Here is a 25,634-nt window from a genome sequence, read left to right as displayed (position 1 = left end):
GGAAAATATAGTAATCGTGTTGTGATGATAGCATGTAGTACGGAAATATTAATTAGAATATAGAAAAAACTTTGTTGTAGAACGAGAACAGCTAAAACAATTTATATCAAAATAAGCATGCATCAAATACTAAAATCAAATTAAACACATTCCAGCGATGCCCTATTTTATTGCATTGGACAATCAAAGATGACATGACATGTACAATGTCAAAATTAAAAAGATACAGTAGGATAGAAACAATTACAAATTAAGTTATGTTTTGTCTGTTGCTAAAAAATCAATATGTACGCCATTGGAAATCAAATTCAAAGATCTTATAACATTGATAAGATAACCTTAACTAATAAGTGTGTTAAAATGTGCAATGAGTTTACACGGATCACATAGTACAATAGTACCATAACATTTAATTAAGATGTGAAACAGTTTGTCGGGTTGTTGTCTCTTTGACACATTCCCAATTTGTATTCTCAATTGTATACACATTCAAGCACTTTTCGTCTGCAAAAGCCTCAACATTGGTCCTTGAATAAATCAATCATAGACAATAACAATCAAAACCAAGGAGTAAACAAAGACACACAAAACCAAAGGACATTTATATCATATTATAAATAATTATTAAGAAACAACTCGAACTCTACTAAAAACCGGAAGGGAAATCAGATGCTCCGGAAGGGTAAGCTTTTATTGCATCGCATACAACACCCGTATACAGACACAAACATACCAATGCATGCAACTAATAAAACACAAACTCAATACATAAGTTTTATATTTTTTTTTTTTCGAGGTTGATGTATTTTTGAAATTGTTTAACATTTCACAGCGATATAATACTTTTAATTAAATGATTCATCCCTTATTTCATTAATGTTGTATTTACGTTATATCATATTTCAAGTGTATTCGCTACGTGAATGTTCGTCTGTGTTAGTACCTTTTTTTTTTGGATATTGAATAGTGTGTTATTGTATGTCGTCATATTACACTGTTGTTTCAGATAAGGGTGAAGGTTTGGTACCATAAAAAGTAGTAACCCGCTGCAATTGTTTGCACCTGTCCTAAAATCTGATGTTCTGTAGTTGTCGTTTGTTGTTGTGATTCATAAGTGTTTCTCGTTTCTTGTTTTTTATATAGATTAGAGCGTTGGTTTTCACGTTTGAATAGTTTTCACTAGTAATTGTTTGGAACCCTTTATAGCTTGCTGGTCGGTGTGAGCCAAAGATTCGTGATATAAAAAAGGACTTTGATTTATAATGTCTTACTTTGATAAATTGTAACTTGGATGAAGAGTTATCTCATTTGCACTCATACCACAACTTCTTATAGCATTATATGAAATGGATTGTTAATCTTTAAAAAAAAGAGTAACTACACCTGCGAAAACTTGGAACACAAGTGTAATAAAGCACAGTTATGAGAAGACAGGTATTGCAAATAAACATTAGGTCGAAACAAAGTGTATTTTTTACAAAACGGCAAAAGACACTAAGCTTTGATTTATAAGTTCTTGTTAACCTTACCTTCGTGATTAAATATAAATGGCTAAGTTATGACAATAAGAGAACAAAATTAGTATTATTATATAATAAAGCTTTTTAAATTTGGGAACCTGTTGGATTTGTACGATATGTTAAATCTCAGCAACGTCTGGTAATAGTTGGTTCGTTATACGCTATGCCTGCCAAGGTCTCTCACTTTAAGAATCCTTGCCAAATGTCTGTTATGGTATCTTTGTTTTCATTTCGCAAGTTTAATTTTGTTTCTTTTTGATAAATATTATTTTTTTGTGGTTTTTAAAATTTCAACTCGATAGGTCAACTGGCACTCCTTTGGAATTTGGGTCTGTAAAAATGCAGCAACGTTTGGTCAGAATTCTACCATTATCATGCTAATAAATCAGATGAATCGTGTAAAGAGCCTGCGACGGTTTATTTTATTAGAATCTTTGCAAAAACTGTGTGATATATCTCTTGGTGGCCTATTACAATAGTATATGTTGTCCCCTTCGGTTAAATACGCATTTTCTAGTGAAATTTAAATCTTCAAACTTCATGAACAACCTCTTTTTTTTAGGCTCTGTCTATTGTATTGATTATTAGTTTTCTCATTGTGTGCATGCATGCAATATTTGAACATTTGAAGCAACAAATACCAAAAAGAATCAAAGCTTGAAAAAAAAACCGACAAAGTTTAAAAATCTTTAAAAAATGAACAGATCGATTATATGCAATAAATATGAAACCTGTTTTGTTATGTAATAAATCAAAGTCCTAATATGTTAGTTCGCAAAATAACTGTCGAAGGAATACTTTTTATTCGGCTCGTACATATTTGTTTAGTGCTTATTGTATCATTATTTGTTGTCTACTCTATGGTGCCACATGACTAGCGAATAATCCTTTTCTATAAAGCTATTGAAAACACATGTTTATAATCAGCATGCTTCCAAGAGACCACTATTCTTAATATGCTCAATATATATTTAATAGTGGCAATTGTCCCAAATCATTAAGAACAGACCTACAAATTTGATGAATAAACATTTGTTATGTCAATATAACTAGCCAAAGAAAATAATTTGCATCCTGTCTTTTTTCTACGATTTATTATACATGTACAGGAAAACAATATTTTGCAATTTACAATCAGTTCCAAACTACTATACATTACATATGTTATAATTGTCATACTCTAATTATTCTGTTTCAATAGATTGCATTATTAAGGCGAAGAGTACGTAATTAAACTACACAATGGATTTTTTTAAATTTCACATATGAATTCTGCAAGAAAAAATTACACCAGAAAATAAAATAAGAAAAGGGAGTAACCGTTTTCAACAATTAAAGGAAAACAGAATGCGTAGGCAACAAAAGACTCAGCTGACGAAATCAACGGCCTTATTTAAAAACATTTACAGAAAACAAATACCAAAAAAAAAGAATATATATAATTATCAAATGTACCAGATTATAATTTAGTACGCCAGACGCGCATTCCGTCTACACAAAACTCGTCAGTGACGCTTATATCAAAACATTCATATCGCCAAACAAGTACAAAGTTGAAGGGCATTGAGGATCCAAAATTCCTAAAGGTTGTGCCAAACACGGCTAAGGAAATTTATGCCTGGGATAAGAAAATCCTTAGTTTTTGTTGTATTAATATTGTACAAACGAATCCAAAGGAAACATTTGGATTTTAACTACAACGTTGGCACCAATTTGGTTGCATAACTACATGTTCCCAATTCAGAGATACTTAGATATGGGTGAATATGCATAGGTTAGAAATTGTGCCATGTATTCTGAAATGATGATTTTTTTGTTTGAGGAAATGAGAACAAATTTTATTTTAAAATTAGTTTAAAGATTTTATTGATAATTTACCAAACGAAGGACTTACTATTTCGCGATCGTGTAAAGTTGACATGGACTATGTGTCTATTACCTTTATATATGGTGATGGGTAACTTTTTGTCATATTGTTTTTTCTAATTTACGAGTATTTATAAATCCCGTTACAAACTATTGAGGTTTTTCTGATGCGGCTCCGAATATTGAATATCATTTGGTAATTCCCCTCCGACAAACAAACTTCAGTCAGTGGCGTATAGAAAATAATAAGAACAACTTTTCCTTTTTAAAAGAACACAATTTACATCTTGAAATCTATATAAATTGAGGGACAAACCGTAACTTCTATTACGTCTTGATTTCTCAAGTTTCTAAGGACTTAATTTGAATCAGATTCTGACAAATTTATCACATTTTAATGAACCAGGAATATTTGATGGTGTACACTTAGAATTTGATGCATTGTTTTGTAAAAAATAACCCTTGTATTTTCTGGCTTTGATTTTATTTTGTAACATATACTCATTGCATAATTGTTTAATGAAGATACACCAATGCATTCTCCGCAGCAGTAGTAATGATTCGTTATGAGAGCATTACAAAATGTGCACAAATGATTCGCTATACTAACATATATTATAAAAAGTATTTTTTAACATATTGATCAATTTGTTGTTTATAAGATAAGTAATTGTTATTTTGTTGTTGGCAAATATTTTTAGGATTTTGCCTGCTGTGAAAGAAATTATTATTTGAGTGTCGTAAATATTGTATCAGCTTTCAAAAAATAAACGGAACATATAATTTGATAATATACTGAACGACTTTAAAAACGCAACACTCATTTTGTTGATTATTTTTACCAAATCTTGTGTGATGCTCTTACAAATATTGTTCATGCTTACCATACCTCTCCCTGTTTACAAAAAAGCAAAATTTGATCGACCTGTGGTTATTGAACATGCCGATTTTGTTCAGTCGTACGAATTTCTTAAAGCGAAATTTGGGACCAATGAAAGATTGTTTCAGTTATGTTTGTTTTGCGAAACAGTTCTGTCAATCCTTTGCCTCACTTAAACCAGTTGCATCTCCGTATTGCCTGACTGAGAAATAAAAAGCTGAATCAGCCCTTAAGAATACTGCAAACAAGAACACATAAACGTGCTGCAACCATACTGTATGACTTCAGAAAGTCGTTTTACTGTCCTTCCGACAACGATACAAGTAGACATGAACAGAATCCAAAACATGTCAGACATTTCTAACAATAATTTTGGAGTTTGTAGCAGGCAGTCGTCGCTTTTGACTGTGACACATTCATTCAAAACTAACAAAAAAATAATCTAGTGTTGCGTTTCTAAAGTCGTTCAGTATAATATATGAGTACATGTACTATGTAAATATCATTTAATTGTATAGAGGAATACATGAATATATAAAAAAAAAGTATAGTAGATGAAAAAAGGGAAATGCTCGAAGACATAACTAATCAATGTTTATAACAGTCACAACGATAAAAATAATGTATAAATAGATTTGTGGTAGACTGTCAGATTTTTGTATGTCGGACATTTTGTCGCTACTGTGACTTGAGTAATACAAAAGCAGTAGTAACTGGAATGTAATATTTTTTAAACTGCATTGTAGGCTACAAAGACGTTATCAAATTGCTCTTACATTACTTAAAGTGTCTTTAAAATATGTTGATGTCTTGATAAAAAATAAACAGTATATTCATACATTGTAATTTTAACGTTTTTTGTGTGTATGGAATTTTGTCACGAATAAACACCTCATTTCTTTTGTGTACTAAAAACATACGATTGTTTCTGTGTCGATAATGTAGAACATGTTTAATGATAATTAACGAGTTGGTTGACCGTTATAAAATAACCGTTTCACAAATGATATCGGATATGTTCCTTACATCGTAACTACAATCCCCTTCCCTTTCATAATTGTGACCTACCGAATGAGACTATTTACCGGATTTGTTATCTCATAAGCAACACAATGGGTGTCAAATGTGGAGCAGGATCTGCTTACCCTTCCGGAGCACATGAGATCCCCCCTATTTTTTTGGTGGGTTTTGTGTTGTTTTTTCTTTAGTTTTCTATCTTAAGTCATGTGTACTATTGTTTGTCCTTTTCATTTTTAGCCATGGCGTTGTCAGTTTCTTTTTTGGATTTATGAGTTTGACTGTTCCTTTGGTATCTTTCGTCCTTCTTTTAAATAACAAAACACATAAAAAATGGTCAAGAACTGTCATATTCCTGACTTGGAACAGGCATTTTCAAATGTAGAAAATGGTTGATTTAACCTGGTTTTATAGCACTAAACCTCTCACTTTAATAACAGTCTCATCAAATTCCGTTATATTCACATCGTATACATAGAGAGGCGAAAGATACCAGAGTAATAATCTTTTGATGATAATATTCTTTAAAAAGCCCACCAATGTCAGCATTAAAAATAATCAAACATTTAAACAGACTTATTTATAGTTTAAAAGTTAAGATACTGTTGTAAGATCATTAAAGAGGCGTATTTTGGTAAAATTCACTCAAAGAGTCTTTGCATCAAACATGAACATATTTGTTCTAAAACAAGTTGTTGTCATAATGCGGATTATATTGTTGTCGTATATTTCACGATGGTTTGATACAAAACCCCTAACGGGAAGGGGTTGTGTTTGATTTTCATATGGCTACAGTTTGAATCAGGTTTGGTGCTGTCATGTCAGATACCACAAATAGTGCTTTGTAAAATGATGTATCATTATTATTTTGCTTAGTTCCTTGTGTTTTTCTTCTCTTTGGATTTAAACTTCTACAAGCTGAGTGTTCATATGCGCATAACTGTGTGTTTGTTTTTTCTACATTGTTCTACATCTCAATTAGCAAGTTTAACCCCGCCGCATTTTTGCGCCTGTTGACCAGTTGGTCTAACATTTGCAGAGTGTATCTTTGCATTTCACATTGCATGTTTTTTCCTGACCGGTAATGGCGTCTTTACTCAAAATCCTTTGGATGTTAAATGTGTACTGATTGTTATTTATGTCTTTGTAGCATCAATTTGTATTAGCTGTAATAGGCTTTGCACTAGCGAGTACTCTCAGATATAAACATTAGTGCTTTTTTTTTGTTGTTGGCATGTACTCATACAAGGCCATGTTCTTTATTAGATAAATTTCTATTTGTATCCATCTGAAGAGTCTTTATTGACTGATTTTGAAAGTCCTATCTTAAAATGTTAAACTTTTTACACTCCTGTCTCGGGTAAGGGCAGGGTTGACCGCCCGCTAACATGTTTAACCCCGTATAATTTTGTATGTGCCTATCCTGTGTCAGGAGCCAGTAATTCAGTGGCTGTCGTTTGTTGATGTGTTACATATTTGTACTTCAGTGACCTTTAGTTTTTAATTTCTGTCTCTTATGAAATATTGTCTCATTGGCAATCATATCACATCTTATTTTTACATTCAAACCAAAAATATATACAAAAATGCTGTATAATCTAAATAATAAGACTTCATTTGAACATGTTTTAATAATTAAAAAATGCATATGACAGTTAATCTGTAGAATAAGTATTTACAGTTAACAAATAAATGACATAATAGTTATAAAAGGTACTAGGGTTATAATTTAGTACGCCAGACGCACGTTTCGTCTACATAAGACTCGTCAGTGATGTTCATATCAACATATTTATGAAAGCCAAACAAGTACAAAGTTGAAGAGCATTGAGGATCTAAAATTCCATAAAGTTGTGCCAAATACGGCCAAGGTAATCATCTATGCCTAGGATAAGAAAATCCTTAGTTTTTTTATAATTTCAAAATTTTGAATTTAAAACTGATATTCTGGTTGTCTTATTATGATGATATGAGTAACGAACATGTCTTTCAGTTTTTGAAAAAAAAACTTGTTACTAAATTCTTAAATTTGTAAAATTACTTAGTTTTTTTTTCTAAATATAACAAATCAAGCACACGATGAATGATAATAACCCAATGCAAAAAAGGTTTTGGAATATTAATATTATTATATCTTCTAGAATGATTTCTACAGTTAATACAATGATTTTATAATATTTAAGTAGACAAGAATTTAAAAAGTCACAATTATCAATCAAATATCTTCGTCCTTAATACTGACCTATAAACACAAAAACAATTGAAATAAGTACTTTAAACGTGTTGCGCGAACATACCCATTTGCCATCGTCATCCCGATATCACATGCGATACCCTTTCAATGATTGACATTCTGTACATAACTGAACTTTTTTATCTTGGAAAATACCCATAGAGAAAGCTATTTGTTTAAAATTCGTTTGAAATTATTCTACATTTTTCATTACGCCTTATCTCAGAAACTGTTTATGATTATAACATAAAACGTCACACACAAGATGATGGGCGTATCATGGGCTCGTGGCACACGTGTTTATTGTTGATTTGTGTTGCAGGAAGAAATAAAAAGGGTGTGTATTACATTTCATACATATATCTTCAACCGAATATTTGATTTAAAAACGTTTTAAAGTTAATTTGTTAATATTCTAATACTACAGGAGAGTCAATTTTACCATGATTACAGTTGTTAGTTAATTGTGAACTTTTATACCTTTATCAGGTCCAATTTTAGGTTGGAAGCCAGCATTTTAGTTTCTTTCATTTCATGAACTCTGACAACAGTTACTTGATAACTCTTCAAAAAAATAGTTTACGAAAAGTATATATTATCTCTACAGCATTGCATCGCATTGGATATAATAGTACAACATTTACTAAAAGCAGATAGAAAGTTGTATTGCAATGTCCGTTATAATTTTGTTAATTCAATTTATATTGCTATAAAGTGCAGTTATCTAGGAAATTGTCTGTGAAATGTGTAATCTTATGATACATTACGTATTGCAGTTAAGTGTAAGTGATCAATAAAATTGAGAATGGAAATGGGGAATGTGTCAAAGAGACAACAACCCGACCAAATAAAAAAACCAACAGCAGAAGGTCACCAACAGGTCTTCAATGTAGCGAGAAATTCCTGCACCCGGAGGCGTCCTTCAGCTGGCCCCTAAACAAATATATACAAATGTATCACACATACTTATTTATTTGCATTTTTCATCCATTATACGTTATTGAAATAATAAAGAGCGTAAAAAATATTCCAAGAAGACATGTCGAATTTTCTGATTTAAACCTGTGAGCGGAATTAACACCAGTAACGTAATTGCAATGATCAATACTTGTATCGGTTGTAAAAGATATGAAATGCGTCATTGAACCTTGCTGGTTTGTTGTCATATCCAGGTTCCCGTAATAGGAGTTGACCAAATGGTTTGTATCCACTGCTATGTCTAACGTCGCTCCAGTTCCCTGTCTTTTAAACCTGACAAACGAATCGGTCCAGAAAAGATGAAATGTTTGTGTGCCTGCAAAATTTTTCGACTTCATCTTAAATGTCCCATCTTCAGTTATATTTGGATTGGTTGTGCTTGTCTGGAGTACAAGAAACTGAAACCAAGGAAAGGCATCGGTCATAGCTAAGTGGGCACTTGTTGAATCAGATATTTCTGAAAGTTTAGCCGTTGCTGTTGAAATGAAGTGAGGACACATTTCACGTATACATTTAGAAAAGAATGTTTTCATATAATTTTGTATGGCACCAACTTTAGCTTTACACTCTTGTTGATAAAATTTTGACGAACCGTGATATTTGGAACCCTCTGCAGTCACCACAACAGCACAGCCGTTTATAAAATAGGTGTACAAATAGGTGAACATATTTTTTATAGTTTCGCCATGATATGTGCCTTCTTTTTGACGGTACATATCAAAGAGAGGTGGTGATCCTGCAATGGCGCCGCCTGAAAGATAGTTACCAATAGCACGCACATTCACCATGATATCATAACATTTTTGTAAATTTTCGAGAGCAGCAGCGTTTGTTGGCCTTGAAAAGAAATTGTTCATGTCTGTTGTACAGCTTTTGATTTTCTCGACATGCTCGGTGATACGAAGAGTATAAGGCAGTTCTTTAACTAGTTGTAGAAGACGATCGACAACATCAGTGAGGTAATCTAATTTTGTGTGGATAAGATCAATGCTGCGCTGCAGTTGTTGAAGAGAATCACTATATGGATCTCCCAAAACATACTTTTCAATGAAATCAACTCCAAAAGAAATAACATCGTACGCTTGGAGTGCTATATCAACTACTGTTAGGACTGTTTCGGTATGGGGAATTATAGCTCCTAATACTAGGTATATAATTATTCCACGAATCATAATTCTTGTATTTATTCACCCTAAAAACATATAATAGCACATTATAAGAATTATTGATAAAAATGTAAACTGTTTCCCAATGTCAAAATTACATGTTTTTCTTGAATATTTATGAACCTAAAAGAGTTAATTTCTGTTGCAAAATCAATAACTTGTCTTAAGATTAAAAAGAAAAAGAAAACTGATGAAGCGTATGATCGCAACACATTTTTACTTTTTTTCCCCTTTGTTTGACTTTTTTAAACCTTTGAGGTATAACGAAACATTATGCTTTATACCACAAGTAATGCAACAATAACGGAAACCTCAGCTTTATAATGCAAATATCTGTCGTGTTGCTAATGGTATTACAAATTCGGTAAATAGTCATAGGTCACATTCGAAATTGAAAAAGAAGGGTATGGTAGTTACATATCCGATTTCAGCTGTGAAACAGCTATTCGATAACGGTCAACCAACTCGTGATGGCGTCTGTAAAATCTACTTAGGATGATTTTAACTTCACCATTTGAAACTCTTGGTGTTATGGCTTCCTTGTGAGCAGCATTCCTCTATCAAGGAAATCTTAAAAGGAAAAAACAAGCCTTGGAATATCGTATCAATTGGGATATTTACTCATTTTGCATGCTCTGCTGGAATGTTGCTACCAAACTACCAAATCATATCAAATATCTACATGTATCTAACTAGATAGAAATTGAAATTATTGACCTTTTATCAAAGAATCTTATCATATTCTGATATACCAACAAACAATTTTTTTAATATGAATTAATCGGAATAACTCATTTTCAGTGGTCAAATTATTGTGTATATTTGATTTGATAGTTTTAAAACTGGGTCGATGCCACTGCTGGTGGACATTTCGTCCCCGAGGGTATCACCAGCCCAGTAGTCAACACTTCGGTGTTGACATAAATATCAACTTTGTACTTGTTTGGCTTTAGAGTTATTTTGATATGAGCGTCACTGATGATAGACGAAACGCGCGTTTGGCGTACTAAATTATAAACCTGGTACCTTTGATAACTGTTTAACTGATAACAGCTTTCCGTTAATCCAAAATAAAATCGAAATCTTGACCTTTCCATTAAAATTACTTTTATCATGTTCACCATAAAATTGAGAATGGAAATGGAGAGTGTCAAACATACGACCAAAACCCGACCAAAGAGCAGAAAACAGCCGAACCACCAATGGGACTTCAACACAGCACGTGGTCATTCATTTAACTAAATAACAAACGCAGTTATGACAGAATGATATTTACAATATCACTACTTTTTTAATATTGTTTCATAAATGTTAAATGTAAATCTGATGGTATGATACTAAACCCCTAACGTGAAAGATTATGCCTGATAATCATGTGATAAAGACATTGTCTTTCAATCGTTTTAATTGAAGTCTGGAGCTGGCATGTCAGTTAAATGCTAGTAGTCTGTTGTTTTTTTATGTATTATTGTCATTTTGTTTCTTTGGTTTCATCTTCTGATGTCCGACTCGGACTTCTCTTGAACTGAGCTTTAATGTACATATCGTTATGGGTTTACTTTTCTACATTGGCTAGATGTTTAGGGGGAGAGGGAGGTTTCATAAACATGTTTAACCCCTCTGCATTTTTCCGACTGTCCAAAGTCAGGAGCCTCTGGCCTTTGTTAGTCTTGTATTATTTTTATTTTAGTTTCTTGTGTACAATTTGAAGTTTAGTATGGCGTTCATAATCACGGAACTAGTATATATATATGTCTAAGGGGTCAGCTGAACGACCCCTCCAGGTGCGGGAATTTCACACTGCATTGAAGACCTGTTGGTGAATTTCTGCTTTTGTCTGTTCCACGGTCGGGTTATTGTCTCTATGACACATTTCCATGCTCAATTTTATCATATGCGGTTTGACATTGTGATGATATACGAGAATACTGAAGAGTTCTAAATCATTTTAAAAGAATGATGTTATTATGGTGAAAATAAATATTAATAAAACATAAGTTCTTATATTCTCCAAAGGGAGACGACCTAAAAGGTTATTTATTCAAAATAGAGAATTAGCAATTGTAACTGATCATAAATACCTCGTTACATTTTTCCAGAAGTGGTTAATTTCTCAAGACCCGCATATATGTTTGTAAACAAGGTACTAAAGCAATGTAAATAAGTGTCCGCAAAACAGTTTAAATAAAGACATGTTTGATCAGATGGTTTTGCCTATTCTTCAGAAATTTGGGGATTTGAAAAGTTTGTTATGATAGAACATCTAATTTTTTTGTAAGCTTGTTCTTCATTAAAACCGCAGTACATCTAGCTGTGTTGTCTATTCAATATTGGGTGGATATCTTGAAATTGTTACTCTCAAATTGCGTGTGGTTAGTTTATTATGTCGATTACTGCGTGGTAAAGAAAGTAAAATTCTTTATATAAACTATTTTATATTAATTATCACCACTATAACATAATTAGTGAATTGGTATCGTTTGTAACAATACATATGTATTTCAAATATCTGGTTGAACCAATTGTTAAATAAATAGGTAATTGGAAGTATTGAGTTGAAATTTATGACTCACTTTTTGCAGAATTCACTTAGCGAAAATAACACTAAATCTAATTGCTCAATTTTCCAAAATTTTATTATATTTTTTATTCCAATACATAGTCAGATTTTATAGTTTATTTTTAGATGTAGAAGCAACCGATTGCCTACCGAGACGGTCAGGCGGAATAACAAATCCAGAAATGATAGGTTGTGCCATGTTTGCATTTCAAAAGACATAGGTGATGAATATCATCATGTTATGTCATGTAATGCTCTAAATCAAGAAAGAAAGAGGTTGTTGCCACACTATTATACTGTTTGTCCAAATCAATTACAATATCAAAAATTTATGAGACGTAGTAATATTCTTCTTGAAAAACAAAGTAGATTTATAAACACAAATTACCAAAAAAAAACTGATTTCTCGTGACTTGATTAGTTTGCCTTCATAACACTCATCAGTGACGTTCATATCAAAATATTAATAAAGCCAAACAAGTACAGAGTCGAAGAACAATGAGGATCCAAAATTTCTAAAATATATACTAGGGGTCCAAACGTCCACCAGCAGTTGCATCGACCCAGTGGTGTAAAGGTACTAGGATTATAACTTAGTACGCCAAATCACGTAATTAAAATATGGAGGGATTTAACATGTTGTGCCGTGTGCAACACGCTCGAACTAAAAGACAGATGGAAAAAATCAATCAACATGAAAACAATTGACATAAAATATTCTTATGCAAAGACATAACGAATCGATCTCAGAATACTCATTATTCCTGTATGCTAGCTCAATACCCGTTTAATATACAATTTTATTATTTGAAATCATTAAATATATATCCAAAATTTAATTTAATTTTTTTTTCAATATTTAAATTTAAAACAGTGTACAAGTTAAACCCAACTATTCACCAGAACTATTTGTAAATTACCGATTTAGTAGCATTGAAATGAAAATCTATTACATCATGTACAGATATACTTAGATGTAGTGTGAGTGCCAATGAGACAACGCTCCACCCAAATAACAATTTAAAAATTAAAATTCCAAAACTATCATACGTTGTGTCATTTTCTTTCAACACTTACTAGTTTGTGAATAGTTTACATCGCATGAATATTGAACTCTTGTAAAATTTAGTTATGTTCAGTAAAATCAGATACATTATCGTTAAACTATTTATATGACCAAGACACGCTAGTTGATTTGTATATTAAACTCTAATATAAACATGAACATGTTTCATTTCAATGTTGACCCAACCACATACCGCTAGTGCCTGTTCCAAGTCAGGCACCTGTTATGCATATGTAACTGGATAACATATTTGTGTTTCGTTCATTAGCTTTTACATTGATTACGCCGTTAGTTTTCTCTTTTGAACTGTTTATCTGATGAAAAAACAATTTGAACCCTTTATGTAAATATAATTGAAAACTTTAAAATTCGCATAATTAGATAGAATTCTGCATTCGAGTTTTCAATGACAATTCATTTATGATAATCAAAACCGGAATATCTACCAAGTCAAATATAACAGTTGTTTGGAATTGATAATATAGACAATTTTCTTCAATACGATATAATAAGTCGATTTACTCTATTACTAGCCTACCAACACGGAGTTAGCGAGTTGGAATACCGCACTTTGGAGATACATTCGACTGTAATTTTTTACAACTTCTAATAAATTAAACAAGAAATCGAGAAACTAAAAATTAGCAAACGGTTCTCAAAAAAGGCAACAAAAGTATACCTCTGTTTTAATGTCATAAATAGTTCTAAAGGAAACAAATCTGGTTTACAAACTCAAACCGAGGGAAACCCATCAATTTTTAGAGGAACACAACGAAACAAATTATTATTATTTTTAGTTTAGACATATTTATTTATAGTAGATTGGGAAACAAGTTTTGGAACTTATATTTTATCCCTTTCTACTTTGCTTTAATTGATTCAAATGTAAACAATATATTTAACTACAAGATGTCCTTATCGTAATGCTTTAGTGATCTTTATTTTTTTTTCTCTTGTCTATATGCTGTGTTTATGCTTTGCCTTTGTTTCGTTTTTATCTAAATCTCGACATTTTGTTCAAAAACGTACACACAAAACCCGCACCGCTTGAGTTCGATGTTTCTCTTCTTAAATCAAACTTACAAAGGTTTGCCTATATCATGTTCTTAAAAGTAACTTTTAGAATTTAACAGAGAAATGAAAATACAAAGCATGCACTTCAAATGATTTAACAAGATGTAATCCAGCCAAAGACCGAACTATATTTAAGTACATTGATTATTTAAATGTCCGATGTTTAGTTCATTTTATTGCGTCTGACGGAAATATATCACGATAAAGGTATTTATTAGGTTGGATTCTCAGAAACACCCTTTCTACTTCTCTTTCAGAAAACTGACATATAATCTGTTTACGATTTTTACATTGCGTGTTTTTCAATTCTAAAATGGTCGAATTTCATATTTGTTTGTGTTCTTATTTGAATGGATATTGAATGACCATGACTAAGTGTAAGACAATTATCTACACAGCTTGACAGCACCTCAATTCTTTATTTTTACCATTATGTGATGAAATAAAATTGAGAAAGGAAATGGTGAATATGTCAAAGCGACAACCACCCGACCATAGAGCAAACAACAGCCGAAGGCAACCAATGGGTCTTCAATGTAGCGAGAATTCCCGCACCCGTGTGTCCTTCAGCTGGCCTCTAAAATATGCATAATAGTACAGTGATAAATGAATGTTTACATTTCCCTTCCACCAAATAGAAAATGTAATAATCTTTTTTCTCTTTTTCTATTTGAATAAGAAGGGAAGGGGTCAACTTTTCAAATGATCAAACACCGATTGATCAACAAATAAATCCTTCTTTTATATAATGTTTTTACTTTGCAATATGCAAGTAATATTAGAAAATCACTTTCAATATATGTAAAACGACTGGCTTAGATATATGCTAAACATAATAAATGGAATTAGTTGTTTTGAAAGTCGTCAGCAACACTCATCTAGATTTTAATTAACAAACACAAAATACACCTTCCCCTTAATGTGGGATTCTCTGGTTATCCTCCTTTTTCTGTTAAGGAGTATACTTGATATAGCCTTCTAATTTATTCTTTGGCTTTAGAAAATCAGACATTTTCGTTAGAAAAGTATTAATTGGCTGATTCTTTAGCATATTACACTATAGTCCTTTGAGCACTGTATGTAATCTTCTGTCATACCATATCATTTTAAATCTTCTGAATACGACATGAATAGTCTCCTATACCGTTTAAATCTTGTAGTAAGCCTTGTTTTAATACAAGACATCATTCCTGATTTTAATTGGGGTTCGAGTTTTCTCATTTTGTTTTAGTTTTCTAAGTGCTGATTAATGTACTGTTCGATCTTTTGTTGATTTACTGTTTGTCCACTCTATTGTCACTTTCTGAATTTATATTTAGGATGAACCAACTGTGAATATTTTTTGATTATCGTATAGACTTTCACCGAAAAAAACCCAAATCAATTGAAAACATGCCAAATTTGAACAAATAGGTCATGCAACAAAAGACTGTATATTAAATAAAACCAGCATTCATTGTATGTCGCATTTAGGAACTGGACAACTAAATACGATATCATACCATCATGGAAGTTTTTGGAATAAGACTTTCAATTAATTTAATATTATGTCCGGGTTAAATATCTTTCATAATACCACACCGAGGGATTAGACAAACACGATTTTATGAGTTATCAGGGTACACATGAGAAGAGTCCTTATCTGTTCAAAAATGTTTACTTTGATCAGTCATTTCAAATGCGCTTCAAATTAACATAAAAATGCTAGCAGAGAAGCAAATGGTCAACCAGACCTATGTTTGTATTTCATGATAGTTTAGTTTAATCGTTATGATAGCTTCTAACAAGGCCTGTTGATTTTTTTTTTCATAAAAAAAAAACCAAACAGAAATGTTTGCAGTATAAAAATGAAGAGATGCAATGTAAATGCCGATCTCACAGAAACGAATGCATTAATTTTTCACATGCAATTAATTGACGTTGATAGATGCAAAATTGTATGTCATCGGCAATATAAATTGAAACTATAAAACAAAGCACAAATACAACTAAAATACAAAAAGTGTTTACAATATTCAAATATCAAACAGTACAACTCTAATTTTATTGATTTTTAGTTAAAACTATTTACAGGAAGTTTTTGTCAAAAACCGATTAAAAATAGTTGTAATAAATATTTGGTTTCAATTTCTGTTACATTATTCATTGTGTCATACTTTCTTCAACAATGACAGATTTTTAATTAGTTTGCAGGCATGCATTATGAAATCAATTGAAAACATGCCAAATTTGAACAAATAGGTCATGCAACAAAAGACTGTATATTAAATAAAACCAGCATTCATTGTATGTCGCATTTAGGAACTGGACTACTAAATACGATATCAAACCATCATGGAAGTTTGTGGAATAAGACCTTCAATTAATTTAATATTATGTCCGGGTTAAATATCTTTCATAATACCACACCGAGGGATTAGACAAACACTATTTTATGAGTTATCAGGGTACACATGAGAAGAGTCCTTATCTGTTCAAAAATGTTAACTTTGATCAGTCATTTCAAATGCGCTTCAAATTAACATAAAAATGCTAGCAGAGAAGCAAATGGTCAACCAGACCTATGTTTGTATTTCATGATAGTTTAGTTTAATCGTTATGATAGCTTCTAACAAGGCCTGTTGATTTTTTTTTTCATAAAAAAAAAAACAAACAGAAATGTTTGCAGTATAAAAATGAAGAGATGCAATGTAAATGCCGATCTCACAGAAACGAATGCATTAATTTTTCACATGCAATTAATTGACGTTGATAGATGCAAAATTGTATGTCATCGGCAATATAAATTGAAACTACAAAAAAAAGCACAAATACAACTAAAATACAAAAAGTGTTTACAATATTCAAATATCAAACAGTACAACTCTAATTTTATTGATTTTTAGTTAAAAGTATTTACAGGAAGTTTTTGTCAAAAACCGATTAAAAATAGTTGTAATAAATATTTGGTTTCAATTTCTGTTACATTATTCATTGTGTCATACTTTCTTCAACAATGACAGGTTTTTAATTAGTTTGCAGGCATGCATTATGAAATCGTGATTATTTATAACCGTTTCTCTCTTGAATAAGGTCCATGGTCAATGATGCGTCTCTTATTCACATTTCTTTGATACATTGTCCTTAAACTATTTATTAGAACTGCACATACACGTTCAGACTTACTTGCACCCTAAGTGGTGTAGTATATTTTTTTCCATATAAAACCACTCATCAAAGATACAAGATTTAAAATAAATACACATCACTAAATTGTTCCTTGCCACATTCCGTACCACATACGTTTTGGTTGAATAAAATTTTCTTTTCTTTAGCAGTGTTTAGTATTTAGAATTACGCGAATGGTGATATAACACATGAACCATATATATTTAGGAACAGAGGTATTTTGATATGAGGTTTTATGTTTATTACCTTAAAATTGAGCTCAAGGTCATAGATAAATTTGAAGTCCTAGATTTTGACCTTTGCTTTAACCAACTATGTAAACATGGTAAAGCTAAGTTTTTTGGCATTAGGGTGCCAGAATTTTTTCCTTAAGAAAAAAGGCCAACAGGAAGGGACCTTGTGAGAACTGGAAGTAACTATTTTTTTATACTTATTTAGTGTAAAATTATTTAGAATCAGTACCAAGTAAACTATTAAAAATAGCTGGAAGTGACATTTTTCAAACCGGAAGTAAAACATTATTTCCTCTTTTTGGAACAATCTGTATAGCAACCATATATGTTTCAAAATCAACATACAGTCAGCTATCTTTTGACGATAGATATTACATTTCAAACGAAAGTTTAATATTGTCATTTTTAAAATAGAATTTTAATGGTGGAAATACATTCAATTATTCTCTGAATAATTTTTTAATTATTTTTATTTTTGTCTTTTGAACGATGGTTGATAGTAATTGATCTTGCCACATCTCAATATTATGACATATATATTAAAACTAGAAATTGAACATTAAGCTAACAAAGTTAAAAAAATCAGTCTGTCATCTCTTTTGTATTAACAATAACAGGATGTTCAATTTTGAACAAGTCAGTTAAAACCTTTACAATTTTAAATAATAACGCTTTTTTTTTTGCATCGTAAACAAATGTTTTGATCCCACATCTCAATAGTAAAGATAACTCTTGTCGCATTTCAACATTTCTATTGTTTTAACAAGTTTAAGGTAACTCAATAGTGTGATCTGAAAGATAGTATTTAAATATTTATATCAAGATAACATCCCCCTTTAATTAAAAAAAGTGATTTGTTTTTGTAACTGAAAACGTTAACAAGTATTATTAAAATATAAGTGAGTTGGTCAATTGTGTCATCTAAATAGAAATAAACATGAATTTGAAAACAGATTTCAACGATGATTGAACTTGCAATATGTGATCCTTTGTTTTTTTCACCAAGCAATATTGATTTGTTTGCCTATCTTAAATGTATTATCAATGAAAACGAATTCCACAACAGAAGGGATCGATAATATGTAACAAGTAAAAAATATTATGTAATTATCATCTTGCTTACCTAAGTCTTAGTCTTCTGTATAGTTATATTCATTCGTATATAATGATATAACGTGAATAGTAAAATCGTAGCTTTTTAATCTTGTTGTAAACATAGTTTTAATCTAATTATTTTTGTCTGATTTTCATAATTCAATATTGTGTATGTACCTTACACAAACCCCGGTTTTTATTGGCGCTCGGTTGCTAAATCGTTGGATGTCCTTGTTGTGATTACGTACTGTTGGTTTTCAAAGTCTTTATTTTTGGCCATGCCATTGTCATATTGTTTAAGACCAATGAGTTTGAATATCTCTATGGTGCCATTTGACATATTTTAATCAGATGTTTGTTTCTCGAAGTCAAATATCATTTTGTAAATTGAAATTGTTTTTCCTATTTGCTAATCTAAAGTTCGACTTTATTAATCTAGGATTTTCCAATAGTAAATATTTAGAATATTATAAAAACCTTAACTGAGAAATACAAATAGAAAGAAGCACATGTCAAGTTTAAACATTATACCTCAAATAGATCATTCAACAAAAGACTGTACAAAATAAAAAAAAAAAACACCATTGAATGAAATAGTCTGGATTGAAGGAAATTGCAAAGTAAACATTGGCCCGTGTAAATCGTAGTGATAACACTAATTAACCCAAGATAAAGTGATCAACAGATTAAGGACCGTGTAGGTGTTAATAAGACCATAAACATATAACCTAAAGAAATCAAACAAATGATATATACGTATCTTGAATTGTCAAATAATTCTTTTAAAATCAAGTCCAGCATGAAACTATTTTTTCTCATATGTACAAAACTATGAGGATATAAAACGAACACTTTATCATACTAGCATATCAACATGATCAATACCGGATATCTGACTTTCATAGAAAAAAATATTTTTATGAGAATTAAAAGATATAAAGTTGTACAGTTTGGGTTATTAAAGATTAAATGGGTATAATCATGCATTCAGTTGAACTTCTCACGGTGGGTATGGTTGTCCTGCGAGAGAACGTACTGTGCTGGTGATTCGGTCCTGACGGGTGCTGGTGATTAATGAAAAAATGTAAACAAAGACGAAAATGATTATTTTTGACGTTTTCACTCATAAAAAATGGAAGAAAACAGTTGAGATTTTTCAATTTCGTTTCTTATGGGTTCATATATAAACCATTGACCCTCTAAACTGTTTCAGTAAACGTAACAAAAAAATGCATATTTTCAGAAAATCTCGAACTGAAAAATAAAACAAAAATGCTTATAGAGTCCACTGTCTATACCGCAACCCACACGACAAAACAAATTTGTGAAAAAACATTGCAAATTATTAAAATTTAGCATTTTCCCAACTTATTAATGTCCTGATACTGTGCTGGTGGGTCCTGTCATTGTGCTGGTGGGTCCTGATACGGTGCTGGTGATTTTGGATAAGAAGTTGGTCATATTTGAAACAAATGTTACAAAATCAATAAATTTAGCCAGATAATTGTTGCCAACAGGATCTATGACTCCTATTTCAGCTCTTATGCATCCATTTGGCTGTTTAATATGTGTTTCCAAATGATCTGAACTTGTATTACATAATAATATAAAAAGGGCAACATCTTTCGTCCAATACCAGGTAACAATATATAGTATCTAAAATAAGTTAAAAATTCCACAATACTATATAATTCATTTTATGTGTCAATTTGTTCGAAAAAAGTCGAAAAGAAGAGACTTTTTTTTAATGTCATGATTATAAGTCACTTTCTAGATATATGCTTAGCACTTATTTCAGATGACATGGACTCCTCACCCTGATGACCCTGCTGCATTTCATATGTTTATCCGTATACATATATTAATAGATAAACAAATGGCTGCATGCAACACGTATTTTTGTATTTAAAATGATTCGTTGTAACTAGAATATTTGTGGTGAATAGAAACTGTGAGGGTCACAATCTTAAATTGCTTATAAATGTTGCTGGAACCAGTTTCGTTATCTGATCTGAATTTTCTGAAATGTGCAAGGTAGATAGACATTTTGATTTTTTTTTACTCGGTAATGAACCATTGTGTTGATCCCATGCTAAACATAACAAAAATCTCTGTACAAAGGTCTGTGAATTTTCTACAAAAATAGTGATTTTATTTTCACTAAATTCTCTTTTTCTACTAAATACAATAATGTACTATAAATAATAATGCTTTGCCAGAAGTTTCTCCTTGATATATGTACAAAATTATATCTCTATTATTCATTGTCTGTGCTGTTTTGATACTATTGCAGTTTGCACATTTCAGAATTGACAGGCCACATGAGGGGTCATAAACCGTACACGAAAAGATAAAATATTGATATAAGTACTTAATTTGCATCTTTGAACCCCCACCCCGGCTTGTTTTTTTAGGAGCCTGGGGTGTCTAAAAATGGACGATTACAGACAGCCGAGTACGCATTTTACTTTCCAGGCGTGTTATTGTTGATTGTTAAAGTCCTGAAAACGGATAGATGGAAACAAAAATGTTTGATATATCTGGCTTTAGATTCAGTTTTTTTTAAATATAAATTAAGGCTACATTTTAAAATAATAATTCTATGAATTCACAATATAAAAAAATGCAGAAAAAAATGAATGATGTGAAATACATAAGTAAGGAGTCATTACTACAGAGATGGTGTGTTTGACACACAAAACTCAAAAGCTTAGTGATATTACCAATATTAAAATAAAAGTGTATTTAAGTTGGGTATTTTTTTCCATTTACTCATTTTCAATTATAATCAAGGCACATTTTATTTTTATTCATATACAATATCTATATATAGAAAAGAAGGACACATTGTTCACTTCCTTCCCCGTAATTCTTTATCAAAAATATTTATTTTGAAATGAAAAAAGCTAAAAAATCTTAATTTTATTAGTGTTCTCTAGGTTATATCGTCTTCATTCTCTGACATATTCTAGCCTGCTCTTTCATAAAATAGTGATTTTTTTTTGTGTTCTATCAAACTTTCGAAATAAAAATACCTGATAACCGTTTAGACAAAAAAAAAATGTGTTGGAAAAATCTGACAGCAAGTTATTCTTTTAAATAGCTACAAATTATATTTTTATTTTACAAAACAACTTTTAAATCTTACGGGAAACTATTTCAAACTTTCACTGTAACCTTTATCTAATTTATCCCCATCCATCCCCCCCCAAAAAAAACCACCAAACAAACAAACCCGCAATACTATTGTCATTCTTATAGTCAGCACCCAATTGTTCACAAAAAAATGTGTTTTAAGCTGTTAAAGACATGATTCAAACGCTTAGAGAGTCCTTTGTTCTATATTTTTGCTCTCTATTTTTATGCAAAACCTTTTACAATTTTATTTTATGGGTTATTGTTGAAGGTCGTACGATGACGTATGGGTGTTAACACATACTTCCTTTGGTTTCTTATGGAAATTTGTGTATTGACAACAAACACACCACAACATCTACTTTAATTATTGTATAAATTACAACGTATTTTGGTGATCTTGCAAAATGATCGTAATCCCGAAAATCGTAAACATATTTTCTTATCTTAAAAGGGAGAAAGAAGGGTTCCATTAACAGGCAAATAAAAAAGATTACAGTTAGTTTAAAAAAAAAATAGGGGTATTTTTTCTCTCATTATAACAGTAAACAGATTCCCAACAATGTCAATTTCAAGAAAGCAGACAACAGGTAATACGTCAATAACAGTACAGCATCAATGATCTTGAATATATGCCACTTTTGACTAAAATATAAAAGCACAGAACCAGGACATAGGAGCACAGAACCAGGACCGTTTTTCTTATCACCAGCACAGCGTCAGGACAATTCCATTTAACGAACTTGCACGACTTTTGCAATATAATATTGCTGTAATATACTTTGCATTGTACTAATGACACAACATAGAAAAATTAAGCAACAAAACAGTCGTTTTATTGCCGTGCTGATACAATGTAAACAAACCCACCAGCACAGAATCAGGACCCACCAGCACCCGTCAGGACCAAATCACCAGCACAGTACGTTCTCTCGCAGGACAATCATACCCACCGTGGTTATGTGACTGCTATTAAAGTATTATCAGATTCGAGGTTATGCAATATATTCTCTAGATCATATGAGTAGTCAAACCGACCGATGGAGATCTTTCCATGTCTTCATTTGGACAATGGTTGTTTTATTTCGTTAGACACTTAAATTCGTGGATAAAGTCATCCACGAAAACCACGACAATTGGTACTCCACGAATAAAGTACTTTCACAGTTGTTGTTATTCCTGTAATTAAGTACAAAATCCATTGGATTCACGAAATAAAGGCGGTTTCAACTAATTAACAAATATCATTTACAGTTTTTGAATATTAAACAGTTCATTAAGTTAAATCCATATGTTTACAAGATCTATTTGTAAATTACCGAACAAATAGAATCAACATAAATATCTAGTACATATATATATTTGTTACAAAACATTATACATTGTTTCATATTCTCTTCAACAATGACAGTTGCTAATTAGTTTTCACAGCATGAATGCTGAAATATGGTTTCTTTTTGTACTGCTAGCTTATCTAATACCAATGTATTGTAATTAAAGAAAGCAAAAAATATTATCATTTGCCACGTTAAACATGTTCATTGCTGCATCTTGTATTCACATGGACAGATACGATACATTATCCGTAAACTATCTATGCGCACTAGACATACATTTTTTATTTCGGGGTCTTCAATAGCAAACTATGTAAGTTCCGTTATGATAATTTTTACGGCATATCTATCAAGTGGATTTTTTGCTTTGGACATGTATTTTATATTGAAAACCATAAAATTGTGTGTTTAAGATTATCAATATATAATAGATATAGGAAGATGTGGTGTGAGTGCCAATGAGACAACTCTCCATCCAAATAACAATTTAAAAATTAAACCATTATAGGTTAAAGTACGGCCTTCAACACGGAGCCTTGGCTCACACCGAACAACAAGCTATAAAGGGCCCCAAAATTACTAGTGTAAAACTATTCAAACGGGAAAACTAACGGTCTAATCTATATAAATAAAACGAGAAACGAGAAACACGTATATATTACATAAACAAACGACAACAAGTTGGTTTTCTTCAATTATATATAGGAAATTGAACAACTGTGTCATTAGACTGTCAACACTGATGTTTTGAGCATGACCCCCGTTTCAGGCAAGTACATTCGACAGCAGTCGTAAATACATTTCAATTAATCAAACAAGAAAAAATAATAAAATCAGGTATCGTCGTTTTTCATTTAAATTACTTCTAATCGCAGATTTACATATAGTGCATTCTAAAACGTGATTTTTATTTTCAATGAACTATTCAAACTGACAATGTGATTTTTTTTTATATTGCATATGATGTGACATAGTATATCAATTTGGTACTTACAAGTAGGATTCTTAGATAAAATCTATAAGTGTTAATTCCAGATTTTGTCTAAACCTCTTTCAGAAACTTAAAGAAAAGAAATTACTTACGAAGTTTGCATTGCGTGGTTATCAACATTGTAATGGTCGAATTATATATCTTGTGTTTCCTTAATTAAAAAGATATTACTAAACCGTGACTATGTGTATTAATAGTTATCAAAAGTACCAGGATTATAATTTTATACGCCAGACGCGCGTTTCGTCTACATAAGACTCATCAGTGACGACCTTCATGTCTATGTTGTCATTTTGTCACCAACTTCATTTTTCATATTTATATTCAAAGAATTAAATTTCCAGATGAAAATGCATATTCATATTTCCCTTCCATCAAAATACAGAATGCTGTATTTTTTTATACTTTTATACTTTTCGAAATTATTTAGGATGAGGGTAATCTATTTGATTGATCTACACAAAAAAAGTCATATAATATAATACATATTATAACTAAATATTGATACGTTTTCTAACGAATGCAAAGAAAATAAGAAAATTACTGTCAATATCTGTAAAACATGAAGATTATTATATTCTTAATTATATAGTAATATCAGAAAATGAATCTTTTTGATGATGGACTTGAAAAAAAGTCAAATCACAAAAAATATCAAACTTCGCAAGGTTTTGTTTGTGATGAATACGAAAGCATTTTTTAGTTATTGAATTTGATAAAAGAAAAAAGGAAAAAAGGCATGTACCTCCTGTGGAATGAAGTACTGTTTGTACTAAATATGGATTGCTTTTCACTTATAACAATAAGTCCCAAATATGCAATATATTTTCAATTCAAAGAGAATTTTCTACCAATTTAATAGACTTAAGGATGTACATAGGTAAGGTTTAGGAATTTGTGTATGACTCCTTGACTTTTTGTCTGCAATTAAGAATTGAATGCTTCTTTTTGTAAATTTATTGGGGTGTAAAAGCGTTGACCGAAGTACATTTTGTATGAAGCGCGGAAGCTCTTTATACTAAAAATGTGCGCACGGTCAACGCTTTTACAACCCTATAAAGTTACAAAAAGAAGCATTCAATACTTATAATTACATTTGTTAGCTATGATCATAAAAACACGAATTTTACAATTTTTGTATTTTATTCACCTGTGCACTTTTTTGTGGGACCACGTGTTATCATGAATGAAAAGTTTTATTGAGTGGTGCAACTGCTTAAGGAATAACAAGTGATGTGCAGTTGGCCAATCAAAATAAAGTATTATAATGAAACATACATCGAATGTAATTATTACAGGGTAAACTATTTGCCCCATA

The 25,634-nt window shown here is 31.2% G+C and overlaps 1 protein-coding gene across 2 annotated transcripts in view; it reads right to left on the bottom strand.

The window, feature by feature from the left end:
- Positions 1–8,473: 8,473 nt before the first annotated feature.
- The window catches only part of LOC134696164 (uncharacterized), a 53,366-nt gene continuing 36,205 nt past the window's right edge, over positions 8,474–25,634 (bottom strand). For both annotated transcript variants that reach the window (XM_063557822.1, XM_063557821.1), the window contains exon 2: positions 8,474–9,686. In XM_063557822.1, coding sequence (XP_063413892.1) covers positions 8,500–9,666 — 1,167 coding nt within the window. In that variant the 5' untranslated portion in view covers positions 9,667–9,686 and the 3' untranslated portion in view covers positions 8,474–8,499. The remainder of the gene's footprint in view (positions 9,687–25,634) is intronic.

Source organism: Mytilus trossulus, chromosome 14 (genome assembly GCF_036588685.1).
Source record: "Mytilus trossulus isolate FHL-02 chromosome 14, PNRI_Mtr1.1.1.hap1, whole genome shotgun sequence".
Taxonomy (NCBI): Eukaryota; Metazoa; Mollusca; class Bivalvia; order Mytilida; family Mytilidae; genus Mytilus; species Mytilus trossulus.
Note: the sequence above shows the minus strand (reverse complement) of the source record. Positions and strands in the feature narration are given on the sequence as shown.